Source organism: Nicotiana tomentosiformis, chromosome 3, assembly GCF_000390325.3.
Source record: "Nicotiana tomentosiformis chromosome 3, ASM39032v3, whole genome shotgun sequence".
NCBI classification, from domain to species: domain Eukaryota; kingdom Viridiplantae; phylum Streptophyta; class Magnoliopsida; order Solanales; family Solanaceae; genus Nicotiana; species Nicotiana tomentosiformis.
This window is the reverse complement of record NC_090814.1, coordinates 106,575,504-106,599,846: the sequence shown is the minus strand read 5'-3', so window position 1 is coordinate 106,599,846 and position 24,343 is coordinate 106,575,504. Positions and strand designations below refer to the sequence as shown.

General features: G+C 34.4%; 1 protein-coding gene and 1 long non-coding RNA gene across 2 annotated transcripts; one reads left to right on the top strand and one right to left on the bottom strand.

Moving 5' to 3' along the window:
- The first annotated feature begins 1,809 nt into the window (after positions 1–1,809).
- Positions 1,810–11,111, top strand: LOC138908800 (uncharacterized). Its single transcript, XR_011415208.1, has 3 exons — positions 1,810–1,893; positions 10,643–10,685; positions 11,056–11,111. It is a non-coding gene; the product is annotated as an uncharacterized lncRNA (long non-coding RNA).
- A 4,343-nt stretch (positions 11,112–15,454) lies between these two features.
- Positions 15,455–23,333, bottom strand: LOC104115412 (probable aspartyl aminopeptidase). Its single transcript, XM_009626039.4, has 11 exons — positions 23,015–23,333; positions 22,741–22,876; positions 22,503–22,581; positions 22,184–22,386; positions 21,560–21,629; positions 18,940–19,062; positions 18,633–18,788; positions 18,113–18,283; positions 16,142–16,216; positions 15,926–16,066; positions 15,455–15,857 (listed from the first exon to the last, which is right to left on the bottom strand). The coding sequence occupies exons 1-11, from the start codon at positions 23,076–23,078 to the stop codon at positions 15,636–15,638; spliced, it is 1,440 nt and encodes a 479-aa protein (XP_009624334.1). The 5' UTR covers positions 23,079–23,333; the 3' UTR covers positions 15,455–15,635.
- Between the last annotated feature and the right edge of the window lie 1,010 nt (positions 23,334–24,343).

Sequence of the window (24,343 nt, the reverse complement as noted above, 5' to 3'; positions counted from 1 at the left end):
GGGATCCCTTCATAGTATCGTTTTGATCATTTGTTGTTTTTTTTTTCGAGGAGTTCGATCCTTAGAACCCAAGGTCTACCACGCTTCAGGCGTGCTTTAGGTTCACTAGCTCTCATGCTAGTAGATGGTTCTGTTGGAACATCAATTCGGATAGACACATTCTCTGTAGGGATATGTGACTTAGTTATCCTTTTCAAATCAGTAAACGCGTCTGGCATTTGATTTGCTATATTTTATAAATGGATAATCTTTAGGACCTCCTGATTACATATATGGGTACGTGGATAAAAATGGGATAGTGATAAAACTTTCTACACAATTTCTCTTTTGATTTCCTTTTTCTCTCCCCATAATTGTGGGAAATTGGTTTCATCAAACCGACAATCTGTAAATCGAGCAATAAATAAATCTCCTGTCAATGGTACAAGATAGCGAATAATAGAGGGTGATTCAAACCCAACATATATTCCTAATCTTCTCTGCGGGATCATCTTACTGCGCTATGGTGGTGCTATTGGCACATATACAATACATCTAAAAATTCGTAGATGGGCAATATTTGGTTCATGACCAAAAACTAATTATGACAGAGAATATTTATTATAATGTGTCAGTCTGACACGGATAAGTGATGATGCATGTAAGGTAGCATGGCCCCAAACAGTAATGAGCAATTTTGTTTTCATAAGTAGTGGTTTTGCTATCAATTGCAGGCATTTAATAAATGACTCTGCAAGGCCATTTTGAGTATGAACATAAGCTACAGGATGTTCAACTTTTATCCCAACTGATAAACAATAATCATCAAAATCTTGAGATGAGAATTCTCCAGCATTATCAAGGCGAATAGTCTTTATAGGATAATCTGGGAATTGTGCCCTTAATCGAATTATTTGGGCTAATAGCTTTGTAAACTCCAGGTTGCGAGATGATAGTAGGCACACATGAGACCATCTTGAAGATGCATCTATTAGGACCATAAAATATCTGAACAACCCACTTGGTGGGTGAATAAGTCCATATATATCCCCATGTATACGTTCTAAAAAGGCAGGAGATTCAATGCCAACCTTCATTGGTGATGGTCTAGTGATCATTTTGCCTTGATAACAAGCATCACAAGAAAATTCATTATTTGTAAGAATCTTCAAGTTCTTTAATGGATTCCCACTAGAATTTTCAGTAATTTGTCTCATCATTATTGATCCAGAATGGTCCAAACGGGTATGCCAAAGCATAAAAATATTTAAATCAGTAAACTTCTAGTTTACGGTAGAGTGTGCTTCAACTGTACTAATCTTTGAATAGTATAAGCCAGAAGATAAAGTTGGTAACTTTTCTACAATGCACTTATGTCCAGAAACATTCTTTATAATACAAAGATATTCCATATTCATTTCATCTATCGCCTCAACATGATATCCATTTCAACGGATATCTAAAAAACTCAACAAGTTTCTTCGGGACTTGGAGGAGAATAATGCATTGTCTATTATAAGTTTTGTTCTCTTAGACAGAAATATAGTGGCTCTTCCGGAACCTTCAATTAAACTTATATTACCATAAAATGTTGAAACATTGCTTTTTTCTTATGCAAATAAGAAAAGTATTTCTGATCTTTGAATATGGCATGAGTTGTTCCACTATCAATTACACAAATATCTTCATGATTGGTTTTTGATCCAAACATAATTTGAGGATTATCCATATTCTTCAAAATGACATAAACAAAATAAATATGATAGTAAACATCATTATCAAAGCATAACTTTTATTTATGTATAATAATTACATAATCATACTATCTACTACAAACAACAAAAATTAAAAAATTTACATCTCTACAGATTCATCACCGATTACATGACTTGTTTCTCCTTCCGGGAGTGCAAAGTAATTGGCTACATCCAAATGCATAAAGCCTAAATTATCTTCAAAAATAAAATTTGCTTCAGTATTTTTCGCTGTCTTCTTCAGGGAGGTTTGATACAGCTCAACTAGGTGCTTTGGCGTACAACATGTACGTGACCCAGTGCCCTTTTCCTCCACATCTATAGCATGCATTTTTTGATTTTGTTGCTTGCACCGATTCATGCTTTTGTTCCTTCTTTTTCCATTGTTTGTGGTGAGGAGGGTTCTTTGGTGCATTATTATTACCATGATTAGAGTTTCTTCCCCGACCACGGCCATGACCACGACTGGGTCCACGTCCTCTTCCACGTTTAGCTTGGTGGAAGTTCGTCTCATTCACTTCAGGGAATGGACAAGAACCAGTAGGTCGACTTTCATGGTTTTTCATTAATAACCTATTATGTTGCTCGCCTACAAGAAGATGTGAGATAAGTTCAGAATATTTTTTGAATCTCATCTCTCGATATTGCTGTTGCAGGAGTATATTCGAGGCATGAAAAGTGGTGAAAGTTTTTTCCAACATATCATAATCAGTAATATTATCACCACATAGTTTCAATTGGAAAATAATTCTGAACATATCAGAATTATACCCACTGATAGATTTAAAATCTTGTAACCTTAGATAAGTCCAATCATAACGTGCATGTGGAAGAACGACCATCTTCAGGTGGTCATATCTATCTTTTAAATTATTCCACGGTATGACTGGATCTTTAATAGTGAGATATTTCATTTTCAAGCCTTCATCAAGGTGATGGCGTAGGAATATCATTGCTTTGGCACGGTCTTGGTTTGATGCTTGATTTTTGTCCATGATGGTGTCTGCCAGACCCATCACATCAAGATGAATTTCAGCATCAAGCACCCAAGACATGTAACTTTTGCCCGATATATCCAGGGCTATAAACTCAAGTTTAGAAAGATTTGACATTATTTAGAAAAACAAAGTTCATACCTCTGATACTTTCAAAGTATTTGCTCGAGATGGCAGAGTCTCGTGCTGATAACGTGTTATAAAATGAAGACTGTAAAGTAAAGACAAGTATAGAGAGAAACTGATATATTATTCAAACTTCAAACTTATGTACATAACGAACTGAAATCTCCTCTATTTATATAAGAAAGCAAGTTGTTGTGTAAGCTGTTTTTGCAAGCTGCTGTGTAAGCTGCTACTGTACCAGATATAGATAATCTTCTACCAGGGGTAATGTTTATCCATAACAGAGTACCGAAAGGATAAGCTCATTATACCAGATATAGATAATCTTCTACTGATGGTAATGTTTATCCATAACGAAGTACCGAAAGGATAAGCTCATTATACCAGATATAGATAATCTTCTACTGATGGTAATGTTTATCCATAACGAAGTACCGAAAGGATAAGCTCATTATACCAGATATAGATAATCTTCTACCGGGGGTAATGTTTATCCATAACGGAGTACCGAAAGGATAAGCTCATTATACCAAATATAGATAATCTTCTATCGGGGGTAATGTTTATCCATAGTGGGGTACCGAAAGGATAAGCTCATTGTACCAGATATAGATAATCTTCTACCGGGTATGATGTTTATCCATAATGGGGTACTGAAAGAATAAACTCATTGTACCAGATATAGATGATATTCTACCGGTGTGATGTTTATCTATAACGGGGTACTGAAAGGATAAGTTTCTTCAAAAGACTATCTCCAATAGAGTATTAAATAGATAAACATATTTACGGCGGAGTCTCATATAGATAAGCTTGTTCAGAAAATTTATTTTCAACGGAGTACTAAATGAACATTCATAATATTTTATATATATATATATTATTGTATGCTATTAATATAATTTGTCTGTTGACATAATTCCTTGCCGAGCAGAGGGTGCTTTGGAGATTTCGTTTAGTTATTTGCGCTGTAAAAGTTTTATCCATTGCGCATTGATAGTGATATTGCCTAGAGGTCCTTGATTTTATAAGTAGAAAACCTTTTTGCTTGAGGGCATTTCAGACATTTTGCAGAGTTTGCTTGCTAGGAGACTTGTGCTTTCTGCTTTGTTGTTTGGACATTAATTAAATTAGACAAAAGAATGGGACACTTTTCTCTTAATTCCAGCGTATGTCTCTCAATCTAATTGAAATCCCGTTGTAGGTTGGGACTATGAGGATGTTTAGCAATTGAAGATTTGTCCATATTGTCGACTTTGTAATATTTAATTAATTGTGACATTTTTTGCTATTTGTGGACCTATATTTCATTGTCATTGAATATTGTGGGGCTAGTTTGCTAAATTATTATTTAGACTGTCCACATCTAAGATGATCAGGTTAGCACAAAATAATAATGGTGTTCTTTTGAGAAAGTAATAAAGATGGCCCCTTATGATTGGGGTAAGTTTTGAAGCAGTTCCTTAATATTTTTCTGATCGGTTTAATCTTTTACGTTTGTTAAAAGTGTGCATTTTTTATTTTCATCAAATATTTTGACAAAACTTTATTTGTTAAGTTTAATGGAAAACTAAAAATATCAGGTAACTCCCGTCAAATTCAAGAGTTATAATACCTAAAGCTGCATCAAACACCAGAAAGCACGTGCCTTAACTATTATTGCAATCCAATTTGTACGTACAATTTCCTATTTATTATATTAAAAACAAGAATGCTCTTACCGAAATATCGTTCGTTTTTTTTATCTTTTAAAATAGAGTTTCACATTGGACAAAATAGTAATTTTATTATTTTCCTAATATTTAGGATTCAAAAATCCCATAATTTTGATTATTAAATCTTTTCTTATTTGAATTATATAAGAAGTCATAATATTTCGGACTTTAAAATAAAAAATTAAAAAACAAAAAACTATAAAATAAAAAAAGTGCTTTGAATTGAGTGTTAAAACTTAAAACTATTCTAAAACTTAGAGGAACTAATATTTAGGGCGTTGAGTTGTATTCTAGAAACGTTACTCATTCTATTGTAGCACAAATATATGTGTAGCTCCTCATACTTGTGTACGAGCTTTCATAGAATTGGAAAACCGTAACCCTTAATTTGAAAAAGTAAAAAGCAAGAAAAGAGCTTTAAGAGTTTGAATTGGATATTCCAATTATTCTACAAAAATGTTATTTTTTCTTGTACTCTAGCATATATGAGTAGTTCCTACTAACAAGTAATGATAGCACTGAATTTACATTGAAATAAAGGATGTTAACGTTTGATCTTATAGGATAAAAGGTTCACAATAAAAATAGTTTGTTCGGTTCAGTAATTTTATTAATAGCAATAAAAAATATAAAAATTTATCTAAACAATTTAATAGAAAAGAGTAAGAACTTTATAAATATATACTCAATTCAGATACTACAAAAAAATATTTAAAAAGTAAATTTAAATTTTATTACAAATCTCTGAAAGATTTTTATTTTAATTATGATTTATAAAATATTTTGTTAATGATAACTTTTATATATATATATATATATATATATATATATATTCCCTTAAAAATGGCTTTACCCAGACAGGGCTAGAAATCTTAAGAATGGGGGGTGAAGCATTATTGGATGTTGAAGGTGCCTCTGATGTTGATGCTACCTCTGATGGTGCCTCTGGTGTTGATGATGGAATACATCAGCAGGCTTGTCCCGATTTCATTGGCTAAAGACCGCTTTCAAGTAGGTTGAACTCTGACTCTTGTTCCCCAGGACCAGGATCTGTAATGCTTACTGTCCTTACCAAGACCTACTCTCTAATCAGTCGAGCTTCAAGACCTTCTCCTTAACCGGTAATGCCAAGTCGTTAATCTTCGTCTGGAGCTATAGCTCTCCCCACAATTCCAACTCGGCCAGAGAATCAAAGGACAGATGGTATGTCTTTCTATCCATCCTGATTGTTGGATTGAAATAGAAATAAGACTATATATATATATATATATATATATATATATATATATATATGCTATTTATGACTTTTTTTACTTTTCCTAAGTGAATTTGATCTTAGATAAAATTGTAACTACAATTAATTTAAAACTTTATTATTTGATTTTATTCATCGTTGGATCTTGAGGATTTCTTCTTATCAAACTAGCTAAATAGGATAAATATTCATCATTTTCAGGATTAACACTTTTTAAAAAAAATTGCTTTAAAGACGTTTGTTGATTTATATTTATTAAACTATATAGAAAGTCCTACTATTAAATATTTTGTATATATCATTTCTTTATTTGAGATATGTAACAACAACAATTTTGCAGAAGACAAGTAATATCAAAAATGAAAAAATCCACAGAAAATAGGTAAAACATAGCTATTGTTATAAAATAAAGACTGTAAAGTAAAGACAAGTATAGAGAGAAACTGATATATTATTCAAACTTCAAACTTATGTATATAATGAACTGAAAACTCCTCTATTTATAGAAGAAAGAAAGTTGTTGTGTAAGCTGCTACTGCAAGCTGCTGTGTAAGCTGCTTGTAAGCTGCTACTCTAAGCTGATGTGTAAGCTGCTTGTAAGCTGTTACTGTACCAGATATAGATAATCTTCTACCATGGGTAATATTTATCCATAACGGAGTACCGAAAGGATAAACTTCTTCAGGAGGCTTATTTCCAATAGAGTACTAAATAGATAAACATATTTACAACGAAGTCTCATATGGATAAGTTTCTTCAGGAAGCTTATTTACAACGGAGTACTAAATAAATATTCATAATATAATATATTTATAACACTCCCCCTTGGATGTTCATTAAAAGATAATGTGCCTCATTAAAACCTTACTAGGAAAAAACCCTATGGGAAAAAATCCTAGTGAAGGAAAAAGAGTACACATATTTAGTAATACGCATTGCTAGCTGTCTCATTAAAAACCTTATAAGAAAAACCATATGAGAAAAAACCTTAGTAAGAAAAAAAAAGTACATCGCGTATTTTACTCCCCCTGGTGAAAACTTTGTTTCAAATATTTGAGTCTCCGCATTCCAATCTTGTATACCATCTTCTTAAAAGTTGAAGTTGGTAAAGATTTTGTGAATAAATCTACCGGATTGTCAGTTGAATGGATTTATTGCACATCAATGTCACCATTTTTCTGAAGATCGTGTGTGTAGAATAATTTTGGGGAAATGTGCTTCGTTCTATCTCCTTTTATAAATCCTCCCTTCAATTGGGCTATGCATGCAATATTGTCTTCGTATAAAATTGTGGGTCTTTTCTCACATTCTAAACCATATTTTTCTCGAATAAAATGAATTATTGATCTCAATCATACGCATTCCCTACTTGCTTCATGAATAGCTATTATTTCAGCATGATTTGAAGAAGTAGCAATAATATATTGCTTTGTGGAGCGACATGATATGATAGTACCTTCACATGTAAACACGTACCCGGTTTGAGATCTAGCTTTATGGGGATCAGATAAATAACATGCATCTGCATAACCTACAAGATCTGCACTATCTTTGTTAGCATAAAACAAACCCATATCAAGAGTTCCCTTTAAATATCGTAATATATGCTTAATCTTGTTCCAATGTCTCCGTGTAGTACAAAAACTATATCTTGCTAGTAAATTAATAGAAAATGCTATGTCAGGCCTTGTAGCATTAGCAAGATACATTAGTGCACTAATTGCACTGAGATAGGGTACTTCGGGACCAAGGAGTTCCTCATCCTCTTATGGAGGTCAGAACAAATCTTTATTCATTTCAAGTGATCGAATAACCATTGGTGTACTCAATGGGTGCGCTTTGTCCATGTAAAAGCGATTTAAGACCCTTTCTGTATAGGCAGATTGATGGATAAAGATCACGTCTGCTAAATGTTCAATTTGCAGACCAAGACAAAGTTTTGTCTTTCCAAGATCTTTCATCTCAAATTCTCTCTTAAGATATTCAATTGCCTTTTGGAGCTCTTCTGGAGTTCCAACAAGATTTATGTCATCAACATAAACAACAAGTATAACAAAATTCGGATGCCATTTTTTTTATAAAAATACATGGACAAATAACATCATTTATGTAACCCTCTTTCAGCAAATATTCACTGAGACGATCATACCACATGCGCCCAAATTGTTTTAAATCGTACAAAGATCTTTGTAATTTAATTAAGTATATTTTTCGAGATTTTGAATATACTTCAGGCATTTTAAATCCTTCAGGGATTTTCATGTAAATTTTATTATCAAGTGACCCGTACAGATAAGCTGTAACCACATCCATTAGATATATTTCAAGCATTTCACGTAAGGCTAAACTGATGAGATATCAAAATGTTATGACATCCATAACGGGTGAATATGTTTCTTCATAATCGACTCCAGGCCGTTGTGAGAATCCTTGTGCAAAAAGGCAAGCCTTGTATCTTTCAACTTCATTTTTATAATTCCTTTTTCGCACAAAAATCTATTTATGACCAACTCGCTTTATACCAGCAGGTATTTGGACTACTGGTCCAAAGACCTCTCTTTTAGCAAGTGACTTCAATTCCGATTGAATTGACTCTTGCCATTTTGGCCAATCAGATCTTTGTCAACATTCTTTAACAGATCGGAGTTCAAAATCCTCACTATCTTGTATAATATTAAGTACAACATTATAAGCAAAAATATTATCCACCACTATTTCAGATCGATTTAAATTAATCTCATCACTAGTAGAACTTATTAAAGTTTCTCGCTAACTTGAGTCTCGGGTTCAGTGATTTCTTCAGGAATCTTAGAACTAATCAGATCTTGGGTCTCTTCAGGAAATCCCTTTATAATATCGTTTTGATCATTTGTCGATTTTTTTTTTCCGAGGATTTCGATCCTTAGAACCCAAAGGCTTACCACGCTTCAGGCGTGCTTTAGGTTCACTAGTTCTTATGCTAGTAGAAAGTCCTGCTAGGACATCAATTCGTATAGGCACATTCTCTGCAGGGATATGTGACTTAGTTATCCTTTTTAAATCAGTAAACGCGTCTGACATTTGATTTGCTATATTTTATAAATAGATGATCTTCTGGACCTCCTGATTACATATAGGGGTACGTGGATCAAAATGAGATAATGATGAAACATTCCACACAATTTCTCTTTTGATTTCCTTTTTCTCTCCCCCTAATTGTGGAAAATTTATTTTATCAAACCGACAATCTGCAAATCGGGCAGTAAATAAATCTCTCATCAATGGTTCAAGATAGCGAATAATAGATGGTGATTCAAACCCAACATATATTCATAACCTTCTCTGCGGGCCCATCTTACTGCGATGTGGTGGTGCTACTGGCACATATACAGTACATCTAAAAATTTATAGATGAGTAATATTTGGTTCATGACCAAAATCTAATTGTGACGGAGAATATTTATTATAATGTGTCGGTCTGAAATTGATAAGTGATATTGCATGCAAGATAGCATGGCCCCAAACAGTAGTGGGCAATTTTATTTTCATAAGTATTAGTCTTGCTATCAATTGCAGGCATTTAATCATTGACTCTGCAAGGCCATTTTGAGTATGACCATAAGCTACAGGATGTTCAACTTTTATCCCAACTGATAGGCAGTAATCATCAAAAGTTTGAGATGAGAATTCTCCAGCATTATCAAGGCGAATAGCCTTTAAAGGATAATCTGGGAATTGTGCCCTTAATCGAATTATTTGGGCTAATAGCTTTGCAAATGCCACGTTGCGAGATGATAGTAGGCACACATGAGACCATCTTGAAGATGAATTTATTAGGACCATAAAATATCTAAACAACCCACTTGGTGGGTGAATATGTCCACCTATATCGCCATGTATACGTTCTAAAAAGACAGGGGATTCAATGTCAATCTTCATTGGTGATGGTCTAGTGATCATTTTGCCTTGATAATAAGCATCACAAGAAAATTCATTATTTGTAAGAATCTTCAGGTTCTTTAATGAATGCCCAATCGAATTTTCAGTAATTCGTCTCATCATTATTGATCCGGGATGGCCCAAACGGCCATGCCAAAGCACAAAAATATTTGAATCAGTAAACTTCTGGTTTATGATAGAGTGTGCTTCAACTGTACTAATCTTTGAATTGTATAAGCCAGAAGATAAAGTTGAAAACTTTTCTATAATGCATTTCTGACCAGAAATATTCTTTGTAATACAAAGATATTCCATGTTCATTTTATTTATTGTCTCAACATGATACCCATTTCGGCGGATATCTATAAAACTCAACAAGTTTCTTCGGGACTTGGAGGAGAATAATGCATTATCTATTATAAGTTTTGTTCCCTTACACATAAATACAGTAACTCTTCCGGATCCTTCAGTCAAACTTATATTACCAGAAATTGCAGAAACATCTGCTTTTTCCTTATGCAAATAAGAAAAGTATTTCTGATCTTTGAATATGGCATGGGTTGTTCCACTATCAATTACACAAATATCTTCATGATTGGTCTTTGATCCAAATATAATTTGAGGATTATCCATATTCTTCAAAATGACATAAACAAAATAAATATGATAGTAAACATCATTATCAAAGCATAACTTTTATTTATGTGCAACAATTATATAACCATACTATCTACTACAAACAACAAAAATTAAAATATTTGTATCTCTATAGATTCATCACCGATCATATGACTTGTTTCTCCTTCCGGGAGTGCAAAGTAATCAGCTACATCCAAATGCATGAAGTCTAAATTATCTTCAGAAATAAAATTTGCTTCAGCATTTTTCTGTCTTCTTCAGGGAGGCTTGATAAAGCTCAACCAGGTGCTTTGGCGTACGACAGGTACGTGACCAGTGCTTTTTTCCTCCACATCTATAGCATGCATTTTTTGGATTTGCTGCTTGCACCGCTTCATGCTTTTGTTCCTTCATTTTTCACTGCTGGTGGTGAGGAGGGTTCTTTGGTGTATTATTATTACCATGATTAGAGTTTCTACCCCAATCACGGCCATGACCACGACTGGGGCCACGTCCTCTTCCACGCTTAGCTTGGTGGAAGTTCGTTTCATTCACTTCAGGGAATGGACAAGAATCAGTAAGTCGACTTTCATGGTTTTTTTTATTAATAGCCCATTATGTTGCTCGGCTACAAGAAGATGTGAGATAAGTTTAGAATACTTTTTGAATCTCATCTCTCGATATTGCTGCTGCAGGAGCATATTCGAGGCATGAAAAGTGGTGAAAGTTTTCTCCAACATATCATGATCAGTAATATTATTACCACATAGTTTCAATTGAAAAATAATTCTGAACATAGTAGAATTATACTCACCGATAGATTTCAAATCTTGTAGCCTTAGATGAGTCAAATCATAACGTGCCTGTGGAAGAACGACCATTTTCAGGTGGTCATATCTATCTTTCAAATTATTCCACAGTATGACTGGATCTTTAATAGTGAGATATTCCATTTTCAGGCCTTCATCAAGGTGATGGCGTAGGAATATCATTGCTTTGGCACGGCCTTAGTTTGATGCTTGATTTTTGTCCATGATGGTGTCTGCCATACCCATCACATCAAGATGAATTTCAGCATCAAACACCCAAGACATGTAGCTTTTGCCCGATATATCGAGGGCTACAAATTCAAGTTTAGAAAGACTTGACATTATTTAGAAAAGCAAAGTTCGTACCTCTGATACTTTCAAAGTATTTGCTCGAGATGGCAGAGTCTCGTGCTGATAACGTGTTATAAAATAAAGACTGTAAAGTAAAGACAAGTATAGAGAGAAACTGATATATTATTCAAATTTCAAACTTCTGTACATAATGAACTGAAAACTCCTCTATTTATAGAAGAAATAAAGCTGTTGTGTAAGCTGCTACTGCAAACTGCTGTGTAAGCTGCTTGTAAGCTGTTATGTAAGCTCCTTGTAAGTTGTTGTGTAAGTTGCTTGTAAGCTGCTATTCTAATCTGTTGTGTAAGCTGCTTGTAAGTTGTTATTGTACCAGATATAGATTATCTTCTACCATGGGTAATATTTATCCATAACAGAGTACCGAAAGAATAAGCTTTTTCAGAAGGCTTATTTCCAATAGAGTACTAAATAGATAAACATATTTGTGACAGAGTCTCATATGGATAAGCTTCTTCAGGAAGCTTATTTACAACGGAGTACTAAATGAATATCCATAATATAATATATTTATAACATCTATTACTTATTTTGTGTTTGAATTATTCTTTGTTGTAGAACTATAACCAATAATTTAATTATCTTAGTAAAAAGGAAAAATAAAAATAAAGAAAGACTGAAGTATGAAAATATAACTAGAGTCGATATGTCGGTCAACGCTACTTCGATTTTCTTTATTCTTATTAACTATAGTTTTTAACTACTCCTAGAAGTAAAAACAGTTATGTTATATAAGTTAATTATTTTAAATAAAAAATTAGAGAAAGACTTTGTGAAAAGTTATACTTGATTCTTTGAGTATGCAATAGTATGTCCATTACTCTTTAATTAAACACTTCTTTTATATACACGAAAATGCAAATACATCAAATTCTCTCAATATCCATAATTATTATACTCTTTAACTCAACATTAAATCTAGAAATACCTGCGAATGACACTTTATAATAACACGTCATGCTATGAATAACAACAACAACAACCCAGTATAATCCCACTAGTAGGGTCTGGGGAGGGTAATGTGTACGCAGACCTTACCCCTACCCTGGGGTAGAGAGATTGTTTCGAAATGACCCTCGGCATCCTTCCCTCCAAGAACTCCCCATCTTGCTCTTAAGGTGACTCGAACTCACAACCTCTTTGTTGGAAGTGGAGGATGCTTACCATTAGAGCAACCCACCTTGTCAAAAATATTTAAATAATCTATTACAATTTTATATTTATTGATATAGGGTACACGTGTAAAGCTAGCACCTAAAACTAGTTATTATAAAAGGTAGAAAAAAATAAACGGTTCATTTTAAAGGAAGATAAATCAAAAGAATTAATGCACAAGTCTTGAAACTGTGAGACCAATCAGCATTTTAAAAAAACAATTGGAAAAGGAAAAAACAATCATACTTTTTAAAAACTTTGGGACAAGATATTATTTGGTTATTACTACTTTGACGGGCAACATTAGGTCATAAATTTAGTTTTAAAAAAATTAAAATAATATGATTATAGGTAAGAAGTTCGAAAAATACACAAAAGTTGCTACTAAATTATGTACACTTGTTTCTCACATTTATATAGACGTCATAACTCACAAAGGCGGAGACAGGATCTTCGCGAAAGGGGTTCAAAAAAAAAGTTAAAAAAATTGTAGCTAGTGGGAATTGAACCTATAACCTTACAAAAATTTTGAACCCCCTTGACCACTAAACTATACTTTTGGACTGTGTCAAGTAGATTCAAAATTTAATATAATGTAATTTTTCAGCGAAGGAGGTTCGGGTGAACCCATCCGCCCCTAAATCCGCCCCTACTCACAAAGTGCTTGATCACTAGAAATACTGTATATTTGCATAGAGGTAAACTAAAAAAGAAATATTGCACTTTGTTAAAGAAGCTTTTTGTCACTAGAAAGATAAATCACTCTATTAGCTTCATTTGATAAATAAGCTAGGCGGAAAATTTCATTCGTTTGGCTTCTCGATTTTTGTTTAGACTTGTGAATCAAGAAATAAAATTTATTATTTTATTTTAGGTGATACTTTTCTTTTTTATCTATTTAAAAAACTTATCTATTTTTTAATAAATTATTTTTAAACTTTTCATTTTATAATTTTTTTTAGAAAAGTTAATTAAAACTTTCAGAGTTGTTGTGTTTGGTACGAAGGAAAATGTTTCCATGAAAAATGAATGATTTTATCACTTATTTTCTCATGTTTGGTTGGTGAGTGAAAAGTTTTTTCCGGAAAATATTTTCTAATGTTTGTTTAGAGAGTATAATATATTTCTTAGAAAAATATTTTTTAAGAAATATTTTTATGCTACTTTTTCCAACGTTTTTATGCTACTTTCCTTATCTCCCTCCCCCCCCCCTCCCCCCAAAAAAAACCCTAAATATCCAACGTTTTCATCACTCTATTTTTTTCAAGAATTTAATTATTCTTTTAAAAATTCATATAACCCCAAAAGGGACTAATGTGCTGCTTTACTTTTTCACTCAAAAACGTTGAATTTTGTGCTACATAACTAAAAAGAAAATACTCTTTTTTGGTTGAAAAAGAAAGTAGTCTTTCTACAACATGAAAAAAAGTATTTATTTTGTTAAAATGAAAAAAAATATTTTTTCTACATCATGAAAAGAAAATACGCATTTTGTTGAAATGAAAAAAAATACTTTTTACTACATTATTTTGTTGAAACAAAAGATAATACTTTTTCTACATCATAAAAAAAATACTTTTTTTGTTGAAGTGAAAGAAAATACTTTTTTACATCATGAAAAAAATACTCATTTTATTGAAATGAAAGAAAATACTTTTTACTATATCATTTTGCTGAAATGAAAGAAAATACGTTTTCTAAATCATAAAAAGAAAGTATTTTTTTGTTGAAATGAAAGACGATACTTTTTACGACATCATTTTGTTGAAATGAAAGAAAATACGTTTTCAATATCGCGAAAAGAAAGTACTTTTTTTTGTTGAAATAAAATAAAATATTTTTTTTACATCATGAAAAAAATACTCATTTTGTTGAAATGAAAGAAGAAAGTACTTTATCTACAACATGAAAAGAAAATATTCTTAATAATATTTCTATTTATGGTGGGGTAGGGCAGGGTTGGGGGAGGGTGGGTTGGGATAGGTGTGGGGGGATAGAGAATAGGGTGGAAAGGTTGAAAAAGAGATTTGGAAAATATTTTAGGGTTTTCTTGATAGAGAAAATATTTTCCTCCAATCGGAGAAAAATGAGTTGATGAGGAAAATATTTTTCAAAACATTTAAGTCAACCAAATATGAAAAAATTTAATTTCCTTCGTACCAAACACACCCGTATACAACAGTCGATAAGCAGTACAACTACGTAATCGCTTTGCCTTTAGTATGGATATACTAGTAAAGTAGTACTGGTAGTAGTAGGTGGTGGTTAGTCATTTTAATAATGAACTACTGTAACTAGAACAGACAAGGAGTGGTTTTTTAATACGTTCTCACCTTCAATTGACAAAATATTATAATCATCTCTTTTACTAGTATATTTCTAGACCCTCTCGCGAGAGTGACTCTATTCTCAAAAAGTAGTAAAAAAGTTGCAAACCTTTTCTTACATTTTTCAAGAAAGGACAATATTAAAAAAAACGATTTAACTGCCAATAATTTAATCAATCTTTGCAATATTTCTTTGTTTTCACGAGTATTATATCAGCTTGTCAACATCCAAGTTGTATATTACAGTAAACAAAATATTTGTATATTTATTTGGTAACCAAAGTATTTGTATCCCATATTATATGTATTAAATTTTTAAACAGACAGTTTAAAAAAGACATTTAATAACCTTAATTAATAAGAATATTTGCCATGATTGTCATCTATGATATACTAACTAATAAGAGTACTCTAGTAAACTCATTAAGGGTAGATTTAGAAAGAGTAATAAATGACTTTTTAGAAACAAATTCAGTTGTAACATTCGCTGAAAACAAGCATAACTTCATTGTCCATTGTCAAGAAATAAGACTTAGAGAACAAGTTTGATTATTCCAGACCCCACAGTGTGGGATATTATGATGTAACAAGTTTGATTACCAAATTATATTTGGGCTAGAGGTCCACAGCAATCTTTCCATCAAGAAGTGAGAAATCTTGGAAGAAGGCCTTAAAGTGCTGGTACGAATGCTTCACATCATCCACTGCACACATTTCTCTTATGCTATGCATTGACCACTGCGGTGCTCCTACATCAACAGTTCGAATACCTATCCCGCTTGCCAATATAGGTCCAATTGTTGAGCCACATGGCATATCATTGCGAATCACAAAATCCTGCAAAACAAGGTTTCACAAGTTATTTGCATTCAGTTCATATACAAGTGCTTTAAGGATCCACTGACCTGAATAGGAATGTTGTGCTTAGCAGCTATTTCTCTGAAGATGAAGGAAGTGACTGCATTGGTGGCATAACGTTGATTAGCATTGTGTTTTATAACAAGCCCACCGTGAAATTTGGGTTGATGATTCTCTTCGTGCTTGTCCTGAAAAAGAACTAAATTGATATCAAGTCAAAAGATATTAAATTATAGACAGTGGTGACACATGAACCAACTTACCGGATAATTAGGATGCAAGGCATGTGCCATATCAGCAGAGACCAGGAAACTCCTCTGGATCGCTTTCGGTATTAACTGAAGCGCAACATAAAATCATATCAGAAAACCAGGAATACACTTCAAAGCGACTTAATGAAAGATTTAAAGATGGTTTAGGCTTTAGAATTTTAAACTAAATTAGTTTATTTTTTATATGAAGTATTTCATTATGGCCACAGGCAAAAGTAGCGTCATTTTGTCAAGCCTGGCTATCTAGTTGCGGAGACAACAACTAGGATTTTGGCAATATCGCCTCCCATATTTTTCAGTTAATTGGACAGATGGGAAACCTTTGTAGATATTACAATAAAGAGAAGTGTTATTTTATATGTTACTAAGCGGACAGATGGGAAACAACAGCAGACATTATAATAAAGAGAGGTGCTAATCTCAACTAAATATAAGCTTCTTCAGACGGATAGATAAAACTTACAGAACCTATTTCCAGTAAAACTAGGAATATAAAGCAAGTCCAAATCTTTTCTCAATAGGATAAGAGTTATATAAAGTGATAACCAAGCCTGCATGAAGAGCTCTACTGCGTCTGCTTACAAGGTACCGGTGAAAATGCACTGGAGAAAAATCTATTTATTAACATATTCTACTCCTGCTACATAAGGGATTAGGACATATTCTGCTCCTACTACATATGGGACTAGGACTATTTACACATAACTATCTATCACTCCCCCTCAAGCCGGTGCATACAAATCATATGTACCAAGCTTGTTACATATGGAACTAATACGAGAGGACTAGTCAGGGACTTGGCGAAAATATCTGCAAACTGATCATTCGACATACAAGGCCCCTAGACTCCTCCTGAGCAACAAAATCAGGTGGTTGCTGATAAACAGAAGTTGGCCGAAAAGTTGCCGGAAAAAATCAAAAATAGTGAGACTAAAGCCGAATTCCACACTACAAATAGGTTCTAAAACACAACCAGAAAACGGTAACTTTCCTGGAAAATCATTGTTCACGCCAGGAAAAGTGCACTGTTCACGCCGAAAAAATAAAGTTGTCAGAATTTGATGTAATTTACATGGGTAGGCTCAGAATCACTGGAAGAGTAAGTTGTCCTGAAAAAGTTTTGTCAAAAAAGGTGACCGGAATGGCTCACACGCGCCGGAAAAGTTAATGTAGCTTGCCGGAAAATTCCAAAGTTCTAAGAATCCGTAGGAAATTGTACTAGTGGACTCGGAATCACCCCACGAAACAACTGTCCTAAAGAAAATTTTGAAAATTATGGCGGGAAAATTCTCCACGCGTCGGTGTGTGTCAGACGTGCTTGCCGGAAACCCTAGTTCTGGAGGCGCGTGAGGGACTCTCTGCCGGAGCGATTGACTAGGGTATTGTCAGTCTGACTTTTGTGAACAAGATGGTAGTATTGGTTTTTGCACAACACTTGCCGATGAGGAGATAACGCAAATCAATCTTGAGTCGTCAACCGGAAAGACGCACGGTGAATGACTTTTCTGTTCCGATGGGACTGGGATTTCTGGGGTTTGGTCGCACAAGGGTTTCGGATCTGATGGTGGTAGTGGTATATGCACAGTACCACTGAAGCATTGATGAGCCCTGGGAACAAGACAAAGTTGCCAGAAAATTGCACGACGAGAACTTTCTTCCCCGATGCCGCTGGAATGAGGCACATCGATAATTTACACATTGAAGCTCTGATACCATGTGAGAATGCACAGGAGAAAAATCTATTTATTAACAATGATACAATGAGTCATATATATAATACATATTCTACTCCTACTACATAGGGGACTAGGACATATTCTACTCTTACTACATATGGGACTAGGACTATTTACACATAACTATCTAACAATACCAAACATATTCTGTATACAAGAAATAATAAGAGACAATTGAAATATTGCAGCAATATGGAGCACTGAGATAGATTTATTCAATTGTTACCTTTGAATCTGTACTAAATGTATTTGTAATTCGTGAGAGAGCATCAAACATGACCGGGGATCCAGCTCCTTGTGCTGAAGCAGACCCAACCTCTTCATGATCAAACAGAGCCACCATTCTTACACCAACCTCGTCCTCAAGACTATTTTGAGAAGTAGCATCTATCAGTGCCTGACATGACCACCGCCAGAGTAGTTTCATTGCATGAATTTTAAAACAAGTACCATTATCGCATTCCAAGCACTCAACATGATTTCAAGTAAAACCGCTCCGGTGCTGCCGTTTCAAAATGCTTTGCTAAAGCAACAAAAATGTGAACTAAAGAAAAAAAGGAAAGCAATGCAGCAAAGGAACGTTGCAACTTCTAAATATAGTCTCCAATCTTTTTACGAAATTTATGCACATTGTATTTAACCATGCATCTATTAGACTATTCATACAAAAAATGATGCCATTCTTTCTAATAAAATATCCATGAAGAACTATCCAATGCAACTTTCTGTATCCATGCATCTTTTACCTTTAGAGAGCAGAATGAACTGCATAAATTATCCAGTCTTCCAGAAAAAACAAATTCCTTCATGGCACCAGCAATAACACTTGGCTGAGTATCGCATGCTTGCAACTCAAAGTCACATATGTCACTTGGTTCACATCCAGCCTGAGCAGCAAGAAGCTGAAAGAAAAAGAAAATAGCATGAAAACAAAACTGTACAGCGCCAGAGATCTTGGAAATATACTTCAAGCAATGTAAGAAAAGCATCTAGCAATTCAGATTCATCAACATTAACATCCATAAGGATTGCAATTTAAGCAATTTATGATACCTGCAGAAGAAGGGAATGATGTTGCTCACCACCAGGATTTATCTTTTTACTGGACTTACTTCCATCATTTGGAGCTCCAATTTCAGTAGAATCATCAGCAGAAACTGGTTTATTAAGTTCAGCCTGCAAACCGATGTTAGATATATAATGAATGCATTTATCCTAACAGGACACAAGCTTATTCCAAAATAAAGAATCAAACAAAGTTAAATAATTTTACTGTTTAATACTCCTTTTGTCCCCTTCTATAGAACTTTCATAACTTTCTTTTCTTTTTTTTTTGGGATTAGCACAGCTTGAGATTTTAAGATTTCAAATTCAACAATATATCCAGTATTATCCCACACCGTGGGGTATGGGGAGGGTAGTGTATACGCAGACCTTACCCCTACCTTGTGAGAATAGAGAGGTTGTTTCCAATAGACCCTCGGCTCAGGAAAGCATAAGCCCACATTAATAGAAATATAGACAAGAAGTGACAGTACCAAAAAACCATATAAAAGCAGAATAAAAAGAACAAGATAGTAAGGTGATCAACAATGAAAGAAAACAATGGTTAGTCATAAAAAACTACTACCAACAGAAAGCGAGTCTGTTGGTATTTCCTCATCTCTGCTACCTTTATCTTCTGGACATGAGCGATCTTGACTGGCCAACGCTCAGTCCCATACAATATCGTTGGTCTGACCACAACTCTGTAGAACTTACCTTTAAGTTTCAGTGACACCTTCTTGTCACACAACACCGGAAGCGAGTCTCCATTTCATCCATCCCGCTCCAATACGATGTGTGACATCTTCATCAATCTCCCCATCTCTTGAATAATAGACCCAAGGTACTAAAAACTTCCTCTCCTAGGGATGAGCTGCGAGTCCAGCCTCACCTCTCCTTCCCCTCCTTGAGTCTCTCCACTGAACTTACACTCCAAATATTGTCTTGGTCCTGCTCAACTTGAAACATTTAGACTCCAGGGTCTGCCTCCATAACTCTAATTGCGCGTTCACACCATCTCGCGTCTCGTCAATCAATACAATATCATCTGCAAATAGCATGCACCACAGCACCTCCCCTTGGATGTGGGGCGTCAGTACGTCCATCGCCAGAGAAAACAAAAAAGGGCTAAGTGCCAACCCCTGATGCAACCCCATCATAACCGAAAAATGGTCTGAGTCCCCACCCACCGTCCTCACTTGGGTCTTTGCTCCATCATACATGTCCTTAATCAACCTAACGTAAGCAACATGTACACCTCTAGTCTCCAAACATCTCTACAAAACCTCCCTTGGAACTTTATCGTACGTCTTTTCTAAGTCGATGAACACCATATGCAAGTCCTTCTTTCTCTCCCTATACTGCTCTATCAAACTCCTAACAAGGTGGATGGCTTTTTAGTCGAACTCCCCGGCATAAACCCGAACTGGTTCTCGGAAATAGACACACTCCTCCTCACCCTTAGCTCTACCACTCTTTCCCAGGCTTTCATAGTATGGCTAAGCAGCTTGATACCCGATAGTTATTGCAATTTTGGATATCACTTGTTCTTATATACAGGAACCATCGTGCTCCACCTCCACTCTTCGGGCATCTTCTTCGTTCTAAAAATGACATTAAATAACCTAGTGAGCCACTCCAGGCCTGCCTTGCCCGCACTCTTCCAAAACTCCACCGGAATTTCATCCGGCCCGGTCGCTTTGCCCCTGCTAATCTTACGCATAGCCCCCTCAACTTCATCCACTCTAATCCGCCTACAATACCCTATGTTACAACGACTCCCAGAGAGTTCCAAATCACCCAGTGGCCAGTACAATTCTCCTGCCCCCCTCCTTGTTCAAGAGACTATGGAAGTAGGTCTGCCATCTCCGACGGATAAGCCCCTCATCCAACAAAACTCTACCTTCTTCGTCCTTGATGCACTTTGATGCAATGTTTCTCTATCAAACTAACTTTCCATGCACCTTAACTCTGTGTCAAGTTAAACACTGTAAAATAATATGGAACAAGAAGGTAATATTTCTTTTTCCTTTTTTTTTCTCCCTATTTTCTTGTGGTGAGTTCGTCTGCTTAATGTGTAATGTCCAAAGTGGGTTTGCAACTCATTTCAAGCAAGCATTCAAAGCAGGGCATTCGCAGATGCTTCATGTCCAACAAAACAATAGATTCAATTCAAGTGTTCTTCTGAAGCGCATGTAAAATGAAAGGACCCACAAACATGCCAAAAGCTTATCAAGGTAAGAATTTCCGGATTAGGAGTAGTCAGAATAATGTGTGAACTGTATGCAAGAATTAGATGCTAACAAATTAACCAGTGAGAGGAGTAGTCAGAATAATGTGTGAACTGTAGGCAAGAATTAGAATTTCCTAGATGATGCTAACAAATTAAGAATCTAAACCAGTGAGAAAAAGAATTAGATCATATCACAAAGAAGTTCACATAATTTAAATGCTTTTCTGGTAAGGAAAGGAATCTAATTGATAAGGAAATAAGTACAGAGAAGAGGACAGGTCTCCTCAAGGTAGATAAATTGAATTAGTTACACAAAATTTCTAGTCACACAATCTTGAGATAAAGAATTACACCACCAAACATACACGAGCATCAAACATATGGAATGTACATTACCTTAATTGATGTAGCCAATACTGGTAGAAGATGGGTCTGCGTGTTCACCTTAAATCCATCATTCGTACCTCTGCAAATATAGGAAACAAACTATAATAATTTCTCTTGCAAACCATGGGTCAAAATAATTCGAAGAAGATAAAGATGTTCTGTCTGACTCATTGAAGGTACAAAGCACATGATGACCACATAATATGTCTTTTAATGAATACGGTAACCACATAATACATTGATGCAAATCCATGGAGGTGAATTAGAAGATTAGAACAACATGAAAGAATAATTAGCACCTATGCAAACCCTTCTGTTTATCCCAATTGTATGTCACTTCACAATTGAAAGCAAGCTAAGGCATGCTACATAAAACTCAATAGCTATGCTAAGATCTTTTCTCTTCAAATCTACTCAAACTTTGAAAGCAAGATTTGTGACTCCTATATCCTATGAAATACATCAAATTAACGAAATGCTCAAAACTTTTTTTATTCCGAATAGGTCCAAAATTATTAGACACAAGACAGGTAGGCTGCATAGAAATCAGAAATGCCAAGACCTCTGACGCCCGAGATGAATTTTGAAACATGCAACATCTGACGAAGATAGTTCATCTTCTTATGATTTTACCTTTCTAAGTGAATTGCCAAAGTTGGAATTCGCATTATGGGCTCCTCAAGTCTCACAAGCTTGTGCAAGTAGGATTCAGAACCATCTTTCCTACTCCTTATAATCATCCTTCCCGCAACTGTCAAATCACGATCAAACCAAGTATGCCACAGACCACCCCCATACGTTTGTACGCCCACTTCCAGAAATCCACTTTTAGTTACCTACAACAATCCCAATCAATAAGAGACCTAGATGAATATTTGATAAGCCACAAATTCAAAACTTAAACAAGCTTCAAAATCTAATTTTCCTCTCCTAACAGAATCAAGATTATTACCTTAGAAACTGGCTTCAGCTTCAGACAAGGACTATCTGTATGAGCACCGATTATGTAAAATCCATTTCCAGCAACGTATCTAGAATGAGTTTATTAATATCAGGCACTAATGATAAACGAGGTCCAATTTATAAGAATAAACATAGCAAATTCATTCATGTGCTCTTTCTCTGTAACCAATACAACATAAACCTAAGTTATAAGAAAAATAAAAAAAGAATAAAAATTGGGAGCATACTTTTTACCGAGAGCAAAAGCAACAATAGTAGAGTGGTTCCTAGTGAAGAAATACTTGTTCCCAGCTTTCAAATCCCAGTCCTCTCTCTCAAATATTTGTACATAACCTGCACTTTTAAGCCTCTTCTTTGCTTCCTCTAGAGAAACCCAACCAAAGAAAAATCAATTAAAAACATAATTTTTAATTAAACAGTAAGAAAAAAAAACGCAAGACTGATTTCAATACTGTGGTGCGATTAGGGAGAAAGAAGATAGAATGAGATAAAGTAGAGTACCAACTGCATGAAAAGCTGTAGGAGAAGCGTTCAAGAAATCAATCAGATCGGCTGCTACTGCCATTGTTTGCGTCTTCAAACACACTGATTTGTTCTCTCTGATTTGTTTGTTAAACTAAACACTACTACTCCCCAACTGAAAATTTATTCAATTTGGACTATCATCTATATAGGGTTTGATTTTTATTTTATTTTTATTCTATTGATATGATAATAATATAAAATTTGGACTTAAATGAACCCCTAAAAATTCATATAACTAATCCCAATTTATTTGGATTGGGTGTAGTCGTTACTTTAGAAAAGCCTGCTTGAGGGCGACGCTAATGAAGGAGAGGGAAAAAGATAGAAAGGTGATCCCTTTTTTTTCGTGCAATTACTTTACACACATTAGGAAAAAAAAAATTGATTTTGCATTCAAAAGATTAAATTCTCCACTATAAACAACTTATATGTAGTTTTTGCACAAACATATCAAATTGTTTTTAAGAATGTTTACTGAAAACTAATTTAAGTGCATATCTTTTTATTCAAAATTTTAGTTCAAAACTCAATATTAGTAATTTCTAATTATTCAGTTTCTATGGACTCTTGAAATTTTTTAAAATGTCAAATATGGTGCTAACTTTCTTTTTCTTTTTCTTTCTTGAAAACAGACATTTATAATATATGATGCCGCTTTCACGATTTTATGCTAAAGTTTGCTCAAGTGACTTAATTTCACTTTGTTGATTTCAATTGATATTTTTAAGAAGTAAACAAAATTAGTGATCTATGTAGGTTTCAATGCGAGTGATCTATGTAAGTCCACGTATTTCATTAGTCAATAGTTAGTTGATTAATCATTTTAAAGAATACGAATTCAGTATTGGAATTAAAACATAGAAACTAACCCATATACCAAGTAAAATTACATTTGAGTTTTGCAACTCTTTAACGCTTATAGAAGAAAGGTCTTAATGTTAATGTTGGAAGAAAATCATATAAGCTTATAATTTAAGTACCAACATACAAATAGGTGCAGATTCGTTCTGAATCGCTTCCCTCTACAAATAGGTGCAGATTCGTTCTGATTATTCTCCAATCGCTTCCCCCTACAAATAGGTGCAGATTCGTTTCGATTATTCTCCTCTCGATCCAATTTATTTGGATCTTATGGGTGTAGTGGTTACTTTAGAAAAGTCTGCTTGAGGGCGACGCTAATGAAGAGAGGGAAAAAGATAGAAAGGTGATCCCTTTCTTTTGTGTATTCACTTTACACACATTAGGGGGAAAAATTGATTTTGCATTCAAAAGATTAAATTCTCCACTATAAACAACTTATATACA